Source organism: Panthera tigris, chromosome C2, assembly GCF_018350195.1.
Source record: "Panthera tigris isolate Pti1 chromosome C2, P.tigris_Pti1_mat1.1, whole genome shotgun sequence".
Taxonomy (NCBI): Eukaryota; Metazoa; Chordata; class Mammalia; order Carnivora; family Felidae; genus Panthera; species Panthera tigris.
Genome location: NC_056668.1, coordinates 18,294,618 through 18,309,421, shown reverse-complemented (window position 1 = coordinate 18,309,421; position 14,804 = coordinate 18,294,618). Strand labels below are relative to the sequence as shown.

The following is a 14,804-nucleotide window of genomic DNA, read 5'->3' as shown; positions in this document are numbered from 1 at the left end:
TGCGGAGCGAACGCCAGGGCCGTCCAGGCTTTGGGGAAGGCGCGAGGTGGCCGTGGGTCTTCGACCCCTCCCATCTCTCTCAACTTACACAAAAGGGAGACGCAGAATGTACAAAGTTTGCCTAAGGAAGGTGGTGCGCGACCCTCTGGGGTCGCACTGAGGCGGCCGCAGCGAGCGGCCGCCAAAGGGAAGGAGCGAGAGGTCGGGCAGGGAAGAGGTGCTGGGGATAAGAAGAGAAGGTGAAACGGGGCAGAAAAGGCAAAGGGAAAGGGGGGCTGCTTCCCGAGCTGTCCCGGCTCCTCCTCCCCAGGGCCGGAAAGAAGGAAGGGCACCGATAGAGCCGAGGACGGGATCCAGGGACGCTGCGTTTTCGGTTTTCCCCACGTGCTCCGTCCCCCTTCCCCCCCACCCCCCATCTGGAAGTCTCTCGCCTCTCCCCCAGCCCCCGCCCGCGAGGCAGGGACTGAGTCAGGGTCAGAGCTCAGGATCGCCTCCACCCCTCCTCTCCCACAACCGGCGCGGACCCCGGGAGCCCGACGCCTCGCGAGCTCCCTCTCCGCCGGCCGGAGCGCGCGTTCCCGGGCCAGGGCTGGGCCGGAGGCACGGATGCGCAGGGCACCCGCAAGCGGGGGCGTGGGACGTGGAGGGAAGAGGGGTTCCCTGGACTGCCCCCGGCTTCTTCGGATTAAAGATTTAGGGGCGTGGGATTCCCACCGCAGCCCCCACCCCCAATTCCGAGGCGCGGCACCCACCTCCAACGCCCGAGCCGTCCAGGCGGCCAGTAGGACCAGTGCCAAAGCAGGCAGCATCGCGACCCTGCGCGGGGCACCGAGCGCGCTGCTGTGCGAGTGGGATCCGCCGCGCCCTGGCTCCGCCGGTGCCGTCGCCGCCGCCGTCTCCGATGGCCCCCGCGCTCGCGCCGCTCCGGCTGCTCTCTCCAGCCGCTGCCGAGGAAACTGACGGAGCTGGAGCGCGGCGGCTGGGCTCGGAGCCCGGCGAGTCAGCTGATCCAGCCCACCCCGTTCGGCACCCGAGAGGGACCCCTAGCGGAGCCGCCGGGGAGCTGCGCGCGCGCGGGCCGGGAGGGGCCCGCGCCCCCGGCGCCCACAGGTGCGGCGGCCTCCGCTCCTGCGCGCCCCGCCCCGGCCGCCGGCCGCCGGCCCCCGGGGCCTCCGCGAGCCGGAGCGAGAGTCTGGGGCCGGGAGAGGACCGGTGCAGGATCAGGGAAAGGTGAGTCGTAGGACGTTCGGGCTCCAGAAAAGTCGGGAGCGCTCGCCGCTCGTCCCCGTGAGCTTGACTCATCCGACCCCGCAGGCCTCTCAGGGATGTCGTATAAAGGGCTGCTGCTGGGGTGTGTTTTTATCCGCATTTCGGTTTTTTTTTTTTTTTTTGTCTTGGTTTGCGGGGGGGTGGGGGTGGGGGGGGGAGGAGGTGTTTCTGGAAGAGACCAGGAACCGGACAAGCTGAAAGGAAACAGGAATTTCTTTGCTTGTTGAGAGAGTAAAAGCTTAATATACGTATGTATATATATATATTTTCCCGTCAAAAGCAGCCGGGAGCAACCTGACATATCTATCTTTAGAACAAACCAAAGGAGAAAGGCCCTGGACCTGGTGAACGAGGGGGCGACCTATTTACTTCTCCTTGAAGGAAGGGTTTAAGAAAAAAGTTTTGCTTATTTGTTGGGTGTTTTTGGTTTTTGTTTGGGGAAGGGAACAATCAGCAGGGTTTTTTGTTGCTGTTTTTTGGTGGGGGGGTTGTCAGGCAGGGATGTAACATCCATCTGAGACGAGGGTGAAGTGAAAGGTCAGCGGGAAAGGATTTCGAGAGAGGATTCCTATTAGACCCCCATGACTGGGAACTCCTGACCTCAAACTCTGTCCTTGTTCTCCATTGTGTCTGCCCTAGATGACAGAAATGAACCTGCTGGGAAGCCACGGTCTCCTAGATTAGACACAAGCCGTCCAATTCCCGGTTAGTGTTTAGCTGGGCTAGAATGGTCTAGAACTGCCCAGCCCTATTCCCTGCTCTTGACCTGAAGGAGCGGAAGTCGCTAAGCCACGGTCCACTGTGGTGCTGAGTGGGAGGGAAGCAAGCCACAGACTCTGGCCACTGGGATCAAGGCTCAGACTGGAGGATGCTGGCTTCCTTCCTGAGAAGTCAGCATTCAGCTGTCCGCTCCCCCTTCCAGGCCTCCAGTCTGACCCCTGGATTCCTTTGCCCCCTGTTCTTGGAAGGTCTCCAGCAAATAGTAGCAAATACTTGTTATAGTGCAATATTCGTTTACATGCTCTATATTCTATGCTACCTACAAAAGCCAGCGAGGCCCTTGCTGTTATTCCCAGTGATAAGTTAGGGAGCTGCCTAAGCAAATCCTGAGAGCAAATAACAGGCGTTTACCCACTACCCCAATTCCCTGTTCTCCCTAGGTTGGTATGAACAAGTGAAAGCCTCTGAATGCAAAAAGGAGCATCACTCCGAGATGGAGAGGGAACAGGGCCAGTTAGAAATTGTGCAGAGTGCACTGCAAAATGAAAAGGTGGGACCCTTTGTTCCAAAACGAAGTATTTTAAGGCGGCAACAGCAGAACATTAAACCAATCACCAGGCCCCGGTCATGCAGATCGCGTGCCCATGAAGCCAGTCCTAGAGAGGAGGAAGCAATTTTTTAAGAATACGGGATGTTATTAAGCACAGATTCAAAAATACAGAGGTGGGGTTATAATCTGTAAAAATAAAAAGTTCTCAGGTTTAGTATTTGCTCTTTCCCCTGTTGAAATTCACCCCCCTCGCACATCCCTTGGACAAGATGTTCCCCAGGGAAAGAGGGTGAGGTCCTGACTGTGTCAGAATGATGGACTTTCTTTACATTTTCCCCTGTTCTATCACTACTCAGAGATCCTGATGGCTTTTACTTTCCAGCGACTCTCTCTGTTCTGCATTTAATGTCATTTCCTGCCCTGACGTGCCTTCTGGATCCCCTGAGCAGGAAATACAAGAACATCCCTAGCCACAAGAACACGGGAAAGCTGTGGAAGGGACTGACCACCCATTGGCAGGGAAGTCTGCAACACCATTCTGAGGCTTAAATGCCTCGGCTTGGGAGAGGTTCACTCGCTCTTCAGGCATGCATTCTGTCTTTGGGCTGTTCTAGTTACTAGAAAGTTCTTGCCCCATTTGAAGCACATATTCCTTGGGGCACCTGGGTGGCTCAGTGGTTTAAGCATCTGATTCTAGGCCTTGGCTATGGTCATGATCTCACGGTTCCGTGAGTTTGAGCCCCACATTGAGTTCCATGCACCATGCTGACATTGTGGAGCCTGCTTGAGATTCTCTCTCTGCCTCACTCTCTCTGCCTCCTCCCCAGCTTGTTCTCTCTCCTCTCTCTCTCAAAGTAAATAAACTTTAAAAAAAAGTTAAAAATAAAGCCCACATTCCTTTCCTTAACATTTTTTTTAACATTTATTCATTTTTGAGAGACATAGACAGTGTGAGTGGGGGTGGGGGAGGGGCCATATTGCTTTCCTTAAAAAAATTTTTTTAACATTTATTCATTTTTGAGAGACAGAGACAGAATGTGAGGGAGTTGGGGGAGGGGCAGAGAGAGAGAGAGAGAAAGGGAGACAGAGCACGAGTGGGGGAGGGACAGAGAGAGAGGGACACCCAGAATCAGAAGCAAGCTCTGGGCTCTGAGCTGTCAGCACAGAGCCCGACACGGGGCTTGAACTCACCGACTGAGAGATCACAACCTGAGCCGAAGTCAGACGCTTAACTGACTGAGCCACCCAGGCATCTCTCACATTCATCTCCTTTAACCTCCACTTAGCTGTCCTTTCTGTACCCCCATATCCGGGCCAAACTAGTCTTTTCCACACCACAGAGCTTCACGTATTTGCCAACTGTTTTCACACCGCTTCTGCCTCCAGTGTCCTCTCTTCACAGAGTAACCGAAGCGCTTCTCTGAACAGTTGTGCAAATTGCATGGGTTCTGGTGCCTCCCATCCTCTGGCCATTGTCCTCTGAGCATGTGCTGGTTGTCCCTGTCTTTTCCTAGTGCTCCGGGAGTGCGGTGATCACTGCAGTGTGGAGTAGTCGACTGCCGCCTCAGTCTGCAGGCTAGCGTGGCCTTTGACTTTGTTGATTCACACTGGTCACGTTCACTACCAAACCTCCCAAATGTATTTCGTGAATAGTGTTGCCGTTGTGCTTTTAAGGTGTTATCTGCGCCCTGCAAATATCACCGAAAGCAAGCTCCATAGAAGCTGGAAGTTGGGTGCTGTGTTCGTTTCATAGGGCTGCCATGATAAAGTAGCCCAGTGTGGGTGGCTTAGCAACAGAAATTTGGTCTCTCATGATTCTGGAATCTAATAGGCCACGATCAAGCTGTCGGCAGGGTTGGTTTCTTCTGTGATGGCACTGTGACGTATTTGAGAGTTTCACATGCCTGTTAACTTGTCTTCCCTTCTGAAACTTCATGCTGATTCCTTTTTGTAAACCAGAAGGAGGTCTTGAATTGTATTCTCACTCATCTTTTTCTACCTTCCCAAAGACAAAAGGACATTATTATTGCCTTGACTTGACCGCAGTCTTCAATATCTACAGAAGTCTAAACTGTAAATAGCATTCAGACTTTTCACCATAAAATGTTTTCTCCCAATGATGAGCGCAGCTTTCATTCATAGTGAGATTTTTTTCTTCTTTCTAACGAATAGACGTAAAGAAAATCTTAAGTGGATAATTAGCATTTAGCATACCTACATTTAACTCCACATATCTAATAGGCCTGCACGAAGACAGAGGGTGAGACATTTCACTTGCCATTTTTCTTCAGTTACGATTCATTCATGGGCCTTTACTTCACTATGGCATCCATGAAGTGTTCATATATCTTCAACCAATACAATACTTTTTTTTTTTTTAGTTTTTTTATTTATTGTGAGAGATACGCAGAGAGAGAGAGAGAGAGAGAGAGAGAGAGAGAGAGAGAGAATCCCAAACAGGCTCCGCACTGTCAGTGCAGAGCCCAGCATGGGGCCTAAACTCATGAACCGGGAGATCATGACAGGAGTCCAAATCAAGAGTTGGATGCTTTAGCCAACTGAGCCACCCACGTGCCCCATACAATACTTTTTTTTTTTTTTTGTATTTATTTATTTTTTTTTAATATTTTAATTTTTTTTTTTTTTAACGTTTATTTATTTTTGAGACAGAGAGAGACAGAGCATGAACGGGGGAGGGTCAGAGAGAGAGGGAGACACAGAATCTGAAACAGGCTCCAGGCTCTGAGCGGTCAGCACAGAGCCTGACGCAGGGCTCGAACTCACAGACCGCGAGATCATGACCTGAGCTGAAGTCGGACGCTCAACCGACTGAGCCACCCAGGCGCCCCCATACAATACTTTTAAAATTAGCTCTTGGGTGGAGGTAAGGAGCGTAAAATCAGCCCAGTAGCAAGAAGGCTTAATGGAGACTGGATGAAAATTACACCAATTTGTTTCTTCAGAGATTTTTAATTGGGCAGCAATAAGTGATGGTCGAAAAGGACTCAGGCTTTGAAAAATCTTGACTGCTATGTATCGGTATTGAAAATAGTAACGGAAGCTACCAGAGCCTCCATTACTGAAAATCCCCCCTTGTCAGGTGGTGTGGTGCCGAACAGAGAAGATGCTTAACACAGTGCCTGCTTTATAATAGAAAGCAGTTCTCTTTTCTTGAAAGAACAGGAATTTACATTAGCTGTCATTTAGTGACAAGGATAGTCTTAATTTCACCTTACATCGACCTTGCCAGGGACGGTCAGTTGGCACAGTAACTGTCAGGCCAGGGCTACTTAGGTGGATCCCTGAGTAATGCTCTGCCGACAAACGTCCCAAATTCGTGAGTGATTTACTTTTTTAAAACACATAAATGAGAGCAGATTCAAGGTGACTCTTTCATCAGCCTATTCGTTTGTATTCCAATATGCTTTCTTGAGTGGGGGAGAAGGGGACAGAGCTGTAGGACTACGGGATATGCTAAGAATTAGGCAAAGCTTTGACCCCTCCCAAGGGCACATGGCAGGTATGTGAAAGATATGCATCTTGGTTTGCAGATGGAAAGGCTTGGAAAGGCTGCTTGGCAGAGGTGCTGAGAGGATTTCACAGGACAGGCTGCCTCCTGCAGAATGGAGGGGAAGAGGAATAACTTCCCAGAGTACCTGCCAGAAACCACAGCTCGCGGTGGCCTGGGGCCATTGCCAGCCCCTACAGGTGACAGACTTTGAAGCTGAGGGATGTTCTGCTGCAAGGTACTGAAGACCTCTTTGTCTCCACACGAATCATACTTAGAGATTGCCCTTTACGTTCGCCTCCTTAAGGAGAGAGAAGTTCTAGAATCTTTGATAAGTAACCCAACTTTCAAAATCCTAGCAAAGGCTATCGCCAGAGAAGTGTTACCTAACCCTAAAATGATTGGGAAGATTCCAGGCAGATATGCTTTAAGTATTCATGAACACCTTTGGTCAATAAACAACATCCTGAATGACAAAACACTCAAACCAACCAACAAATAAATGACAACTTCACAGGCACTCCATATACAGCTTTTGTCCTGAAACAAACACCTTACTTTGCTGTAGCCCCCAAATGTCCCATGGGATTTTTATTCCCATTAAAGTATATATAACTACTGAGAATGAAAGGGTTTAGCATTGATGGATCAATCAAGTATTTTTACACTTCCATTGTGGGAAGGAGAAAAACCTGATACATTCACTCCACTTAAAAAGCTTTATGTTTATATGAGAAAACTATCTGGGAGGAAAAAGACAAAGCGAATGGTGATTCTAGTTAACAACACTGTATTGTATACTTGAAAGTGGCTAAGAATGTCTATGTTAAAAGTTCTCATCACAAGGGAAAAAAATGTTGTAATTATGGTAGTGAGGGATGTTAACTAAACTTACCGTGGTAATCAGTTTCACAATATATACATATATCCTCAGGTTGTACACTTAACACTAATACGTTGTTATATGTCGATTACATCTCAACTTAAAAAAAATAACAGGCATAGTAGAGTGGGAAACTTAACATCAGTAAGTACAACTTGGTATAAAGTCTGTGTGTGTATATATATGAATGTGTCAGAAGAAAATTAGAGTCATAAATCTATAGCCCTTGAAAGGGTTGATCGGGGGTGCCTGGATGGCTCAGTCAGTTAAGAGTCCCATTCTTGATTTGGGCCCAGGTTGATCTCGCAGTTCATGAGTTCGAACCCCACATCGGGGTCCTTGCTGACAGTGTGGAGCCTGCTTGTGATTCTCTCTCTGCCCCTCCCCCATTCATGCTCTCTGTCTCTCAGACAGATAAACTTAAAAAAAGGAAAGGGTTAATCAGGGACATCAGGAAGAGGGTTTTTTTGCAGGGGATTTGATACTAACAATAAAAAGAAAAGAAAAGGGGGTGAGAGGGAGGATATTCTAAAGAAGAACCATGTAAATACATCTAGAAGGTTCATGATGGGGCTGGTAATTGGGACTGAGGTGTTGGGGGGAACATGTTAATGTTTGAGGAGTGAGGAATTTAGGTCAGCTGGAATGGGCAGCAGTGGACTAATACTGCTCACTACAGGTTCCTAATCAGTCTGGCATTTTCTAATTATTTCTAGAAAAAGGTTTGTCAGTGGGCAAGGTGTAGGGAAATTTGGAGGGTGAAAAAGTTGGAATCGATTGGGAAAAATAGGGAGAATTGCCAGAAGTTTCAGGGATGACCATGGATGAAATCTGTAAAACGTTTGTGAAAAATCATCGTAGGACACTTCATTACTAATAAGAACAAAGGATTATTGTGTGCCAGCCTGAGGAATTTACATGCAGGATCTCACTGAATACTTGTGAGTTGTGTTGGGTTAACCTCCCATGTCACAGATGAGGAGGTGACCGAGGTTAACAGAACCAGAAAGGGTCAGAGACACCTGGGTGGCTCAGTTGGTTAAACGTCTGGCTCTTGGTTTCAGCTCAGGTCATGGTCTCACAGTTTGTGGGTTCAAGCCCCACATCAGGCTCTGTGCACTGTTAGCACAGAGCCTGCTTGGGATTCTCTCTCTCCCTCTCTCTCTGTCCCTACCTCCCTTGTGCCTGCTCTCTCTCTCTCTCCCTTCCTCCCTCCCTCCCTCCCTCAAAGAGGAGGAAGGATTTGTACTCTGTTCTGTCTCACCTGGACAGCATTAATTACATTTTTTTTTTTTTTAGTGAGGGAAATAATATGACTTTTAGTTTGTTTGGATGTAGGTATGAGAAGCACATACGGTAGGCAGTAACTTGAATATGATATATGAAGACTGAAGAGTGGCAAATGAGAGATGAATATTGGCCATGTGAGTGTGGCAATTGTCTGTGATGACTGACGGCCTGTCCCCAGCACATGAGCCAAGAACTGTTCAGATGAAGTTACCATAATATTACGAAAAAGCAGAGATGTTTTGTGTTTACTTGCAACAGCCAAATAGTCACTCAGAGATTTGGTATTTCGGAGATGAACCATAAATACTCCTGTAAATACAGTGTGAAGAAGAAATGAGTTATATTTATATCTCAAGGTTATTTTCCAATACATGAATAAGCTAGAATAATAATTCTTGAAAAATGGAAGAGTAACGTCTTTTAGCACAATTTCCAAACTGTGTACCGTGGAACCCTAGTACAGCAGTATGTTACTAAGTGTTAAATACATACGTGAAAGTAGTTCCATAATCAAAGAAGTTTGAGAAATATGCAGTTACACAAAATTAAATATATATTTTTACTTTAGAATGTCTACCACCCTTCAAAATGCTGCTGTACAATTGGAATTTTATTGCTTTTTGAATTTTGTAGCTCTTTGTACAGCATCCCCCTCGCTCCCCTGTTTTTGTTTTTGTTTACTGCATCAACTCCTGGGACCAGTGTTGCCCCAAGCAAATTTTAGGGAACTCTGCTTTGAAGGCATTTTTTTTGGACTTTTTTTTTTTAAGATCCTTGCAGTAATGAAGGTTTATAGTGTACGTTTTTGTCAAAGTGGATGGGTTCTTTCCACTGAAAGGTGTTTCCACACATGACCTTGAAGATAGATTAATAAAAGAAGAAGGTAGAAATACTAGGCTGACAGACATTGTAAAGTAGGGCATAAGAGATGACAAAAAAAAAGCATTCTGGAAGTTTAAAGTAGGAGTTAAAATGTGTGTTATATGGAGGAGACCGGATTAGAGCCTTTGAATATTTATAATACGAATGTGCAAGTATATGACCAGTGTCTTCCCAGTTTGGGGGGAGAAATAGGACAGAATCCAATTCACATCTGAGCCTCCTTCGCTTTAAATTTCCTCATGTAAAAAGAAGGAAGTATTGCTAAGTTTACAAAGATATGCCTCAGGATAAAACTTGAGTTCACTGCGCTGCCTTTAATCTTCCTGGATAGGAGCCCTTAAGAAGTGGCCAGGACCTCTCCATAGATGAGTGAAGACTTTCAGGAAAGAGAATTGAAGGAGACAGCTATTGGATTAATTTTAAGAAGCTTTTGCTGAAATTTTCCAGAGTATACATGGAAAGTAAAGACATAAGGAGATATAGCTCTCTGGGTCAAAAAAAAAAAAAAATCCAAATTCCCATACTTTTTCTCTGTTAGTCTTTATTGAAAAATTCATTTACTGCTAATGGTGTCAAGAGGCCCCGTCAGCCCTCATTGTACCAAAAAGAAAAATCATGAAAAGGTTTAGGGAGCCCAGTCTGGAAAGGAATGTTGTCATTTCTGTTTTCCAACTATCTGGTAAAAATTGATTCTGTTATCTAAACGTCACAGAGCCAAGGGTCCAGATAACCACCTTGTTCTGGTGAGTCTGTGAAGCCTGGTAAGAGATACTGACTAAATAAAAAGGGGAGGGGTGCCTGGGTGGTTCGGTCGGTTAAGCATCCGACTTCGGCTCAGGTCATGATCTCGCGGTCCGTGAGTTCGAGCCCCGCGTCGGGCTCTGGGCTGATGGCTCAGAGCCTGGAGCCTGTTTCAGATTCTGTGTCTCCCTCTCTCTCTGCCCCTCCCCTGTTCATGCTCTGTCTCTCTCTGTCTCAAAAATAAATAAATGTTAAAAAAATTTTTTTTAAAAATAAAAAAATGAGAAAGGGGAACAAGGCAGGTCAGTTCCTTTCACAGAGGAAGAATAAAATGAGATGGAAATAAACAGAGGAAACGGTGAAGACACGAGTCTTGGTTTTCAGATGATTCTAGAGCCCTGGCCTCAACCCTGACCTAAATCTTAGAAAATGTCAAGTTTTTAGTACTAATTTTGGCCTAAGGAAGGAAGCAAGTCATAGATTTGCTTAAACGCCATTGGAGCGTTTTGGCATCACCTATCTGGGTGATACTGGGAAATACTTTTTCTTTTTTTTTACTCAGATTCTATCAACATTGTTTGGTGCTTTTCCACCCAAATGTCTAAACAAGTCCAAAAGCCATACGCAGGTTATATCTAGAAGAAGGTAGGGGCGCCTGGGTGGCTTAGTCGGTTTTAGCGTCTGACTCTTGATGTGGGTTCAGGTCATGATCTCCAGGTTGGTGAGATCAAGCGCTTCATCAGTCTCTGTGCTGACCGCGCAGAACCTACTTGGAGTTTTCTGTCTTCCTCTGTCTCTGCCCCTTCTCTGCTTTTCCTCTCTCTCAAAATAAACTTTTAAAAAAAAAAAAAAATAGAAGAATGTAGACCGATGTATTAGGAACAGCTGGAGTAACTCAAGTTCTTAGTACTGTCTCATTAGTCTCTATAATTTAACACCTAGACAACATCCATGAGAGATTTTTTCAGTCGAGACGAAGGAGCTCCAGCATGCACAGTGAGGTGCATTCGCTCCTAGGCTTACGTTTTTTTGAAATCAGTCTTCAGTATGATCACTCAGTGTACGCTTTAGTCTCCATGAACCACAACAGCACAACCTTGGGCTTTATTCATCCCTTGGGATTGAGAAGCAGTTCTGTATATAAGTAGCAATTTCACCCTGATTTTTCAAGCTTGGCGCTCTCTCATCTTCCACACACTTGAAGGGAAGATGTTGGCCGGCTGGCCCTGAGGAACCTTATCTTTCATTTATCTGGGAAGGAAGAATCTGATTTACCCTGGTTTTCCTTTACTCTGAGCATGCCAGGTGCCCCCTCCCTCATCTTGTACTATCCTGTGACCGCTTCACCCATTCATCTCCAGCCCTTTTTCAGTGCCTATAAGTTGAAAAAGAACACAGAATTTTAGTGTTTAGAACTGAAGTGGACGTAGGGCTCATCCAGGCCGAGCCTTCCTCTGTTGAGGGCTTATGGGCACCCCAGAGAAGTGGGGTAACTTGCATCCAGTCCTCCGACTCCTTAGGGGCAAAGCTTGGCCCTGGTGCCCTGACTTCTCATTCTCATTTCCTCTCATCTGGCCATCTCGCCAGACCTGAGTCATGAAAGCAGCGAGGCACGGAGGCCAACCATTCTTTATAAAGTCGTGGTATTTTTCCTCATCTAAATTTGGTTTATCTTTCTAAAAACTTGGGAGTTGCTGGGGCATCTGGGTGGCTCAGTCGGTTAAGCGTCCAACTTTTGGTTGGCTCAGGTCATGATCTCATGGTCTGTAAGTTCAAGCCCTGCATCAGGCTCTGTGCTATCAGTGCAGAGCCTGTTTGGGATCCTCTCTCTCTCCCTCTCTCCCTGACTCTCTCTCTCTCTCCCTCTCTCTCTCAAAAATAAATAAATAAACTTAAAAAATAGAAAACAATAAGGACGCCTTGGTGGCTCAGTCAGTTGAGCATCCAACTTTGGTTCAGGTCATGATCTCATGACTAGTGAGCTTGAGCCCCGCCTTGGGCTCTGTGCTGACAGCTCAGAGCCTGGAGCCTGCTTTGGATTCTGTGTCTCCCTCTCTCTCTCTGCCCCTCTCCTGCTCATGCTTTGTCTCTGTCTCTCTCTGTCTCAAAAATAAATAAACATTAAAAAAAATAAACGTAAAAATGAAAAACAATAAAAACTTGGGAGTTGCAGCCCAACGTGGGAATCGCCTGTTTGATACTCCAACGAATGGAGGTCTCTCACCTGCAGTATTCTTGAGACAATTATTTGGTTTCTGCTTTCTTATTATGTTATTAGGAGCTGTCTTCAGGAAACATAAAAATTTCACTAGGATGTTTTTGTTGTTAAATCAAGCTAAAAGTTACCTTTTCTGTGAAAAAAGAGGCAAGAATATACAACGGGGAAAAGACAGTCTCTTCAACAAATGTAGCTGGGAAAACGGGAAGCTACATGCAAAAGAATGAACCTGGACCACTTTATTATACACCACCCACAAAAATAAACTCAAAATGGATTAAAGACCTAAATGTGAGACTTGAAATCGTATAAATCCTGGAAGAAAACACAGGCTATAATTGTTTTGACGTTGGCAGTAGAAACATTTTTCTAGATATGTCTCCTCGGGCAAGGGAAACAAAAGCACAACTAAGCTATTGGGATTACACCAAAATAAAAAACCTTTCCACAGTGAAGGAAACCACCAACAAGATGACAAGCCACCTGAAGAACGAGAGAAGATATTTGCAGATGATATATCCAATAAGGCGTTAATATCCAAATAATTCAATTACTACAAATAATCCAATTAAAAATGGGCAGAGGACCTGAATAGGCAGTTTTTCCAAGAAGACATACAAGTGACCAACAGACACATGAAAAGATGCTCAACATCACTAATCAAGGAAATGAGCAGATCAAAACCACAATGAGATATCACCTCACACCTATCAGAATGGCCAAAATAAAAAAGACACATTAAGTGTTGGGGAGGAGGTAGAAAAAAAGGAAGCCTCATGCACTTTGGTGGGATTCTTCAAAAAACTAAAAATAGAATACCATATGATCCAGTAATTGTACTACTGTATATTTACGTAAAGAAAATGTCAACGCTAATTCAAAAAGATAGATCCACCCTTCTATTTATTGCAGTATTTATTTGCAAAAGCCAAGATATGAAAACAACTCACGTGTCCAGCCACAGATGAGTGGATAAATATATCATCTATACCTATATATGATAGAATATGACTCAGCCATAAAAAAGGATGAGATCTTGCCATTTGTGACAACAGGGATGGCCTTAGGGGGCATAATGCTAAGTGAAGCAAATCAGAGAAAGTCAAATACCATATGATTTCACTCCTGTGTGGAATTTAAGAAACAAAACAAAGAAAAGAGACAAACAAAAAAAACCAGACTCTTAAATACAGACAACAAATTGATGGTTGCCAGAGGGGAGGTGGGTAGGGGGATGGATGAAAAAGGTAAAGGGGATTAAGAGTACATTTATCATGATGAGCACTGAGAAATGTATACAAATGTTGAATCATTATGTTATACGCCTGAAACCAGTAGAAGGCCGCATATTAATTATACGTAAATAATAAATTAATTAATTACAATTTACCTTCTCTTTACTTCCAGTTTTTAGTCCCAATTTCTGCCACGTGGAGTAAAGCTAAATGCAAAGAGTGACTCCACTTTCATCCACAGGACACCCCTTCAGAAGTTTTAAAACACTTCTCCAGCATTCCCTTAGGTGCCTCTTCTCTTCTCACACCTAAATATCTGATTTTCTGAACTGTGGCCTATAGGCTTTGGTTACCAGATCCCCTTAGTGGCCAGTGATTACAGTACTGGACAGCGCCAGCCTAGAACATTCTTAGTATCGCAGAAAGTTCTGTTGGACAGCCTGAGCTATAGTAATGGGGAAAGACAGAATATATACGGAGGAGGCTAGATGCAGTGGAGGGATCTTGTGGAAGGTTGTTAGTAATTCTTCCATGTTTTCGCCTAACTAGGCAGCAAGGTCATGGGCTGAGAGTGAGGATGGGGGAAAAGGATATTTCTCTAGCAGATAAAAGATAGTGCACGGACAAGGGAAACATTGTAGGAGTGCTGGACAGCTTTAAATCCACGTTAGGGTAGGCTACGGAGACTAGTCAGCATGCTGTGTGTTTTTCCAGCCGTGTTCACCAGTACAGACGTGGGGTTGGAGTTGGTGGGAGGTTGACACTGGTTTAATGGGTAGTTCTCAATCCCAGCTGCGCATTAGAACCACTTGGGTGAGCTATTAAAACATTCAGAAGCTTTATCCCCATGGCAAAGGTTCTGATTGAACATTCTGAAAATGAGTCCTGGGCATTGATTCATTTAAAATCCCCAACATGATTCTAATGCACAGATGTGTTTTGGAACCACTGAATTAGAGTAAGAAGGGGAAGGAAATGTGCAAAGAAGAGGCGAGGGATAGGGGGATTTGGCTAACGGGCTAACGATGGGCCGTTGGTTCCACAAGACACAATGAAAGAGATTCAGGATTTGTGGAGGATGTTTGGATCGGGGGATATTCAAGGCTGATGAAGGGTGAGGGATGTGCTAGGAATCTAGGGCTTTTTGGGTGACTAATACAAACCAGGAAAAGAACACAATGAAATTTGCCATGCTGGCCTAAATTTGTGCAGGCAGTAGAAATATAATGCAAACTACATAGAGAACTACAAACTTTTCTGTAGCCATATTAAAAAGAAAAAGGAACAAGTGAACTTAATTTTAGTAACATATTTTCTGTTACTTAATATATGTGAAATATTATCATTTCAACATGTAATCAGTATAAAAATATTTAAGTTTTTTTTTTGTGTGGGTACAAGTGAGCTGGGGAGAGGCAGAGAGAGAGAGAGAGAGAGAGAGAGAGAGAGAGAGAGAATCCCAAGCAGGCTCCATTCTGTCAGCACAGAGCCTGACACAGGACTCAATA

At 45.3% G+C, this 14,804-nt stretch overlaps 2 protein-coding genes across 7 annotated transcripts in view; one reads left to right on the top strand and one right to left on the bottom strand.

Moving 5' to 3' along the window:
• LOC102960478 (amyloid beta precursor protein) overlaps positions 1-973 on the bottom strand; it is a 269,032-nt gene extending 268,059 nt beyond the window's left edge. For all 6 annotated transcript variants that reach the window (XM_042956847.1, XM_042956848.1, XM_042956849.1 and 3 more), the window contains exon 1: positions 753-973. In XM_042956847.1, the coding sequence (XP_042812781.1) occupies positions 753-809 (57 nt within the window). In that variant the 5' untranslated portion in view covers positions 810-973. The remainder of the gene's footprint in view (positions 1-752) is intronic.
• The window catches only part of LOC107180831, a 99,347-nt gene continuing 85,444 nt past the window's right edge, over positions 902-14,804 (top strand). The window contains exons 1-2 of the mRNA XM_042998318.1: positions 902-1,230; positions 6,091-6,285. Coding sequence (XP_042854252.1) covers positions 902-1,230; positions 6,091-6,285 — 524 coding nt within the window. The remainder of the gene's footprint in view (positions 1,231-6,090; positions 6,286-14,804) is intronic.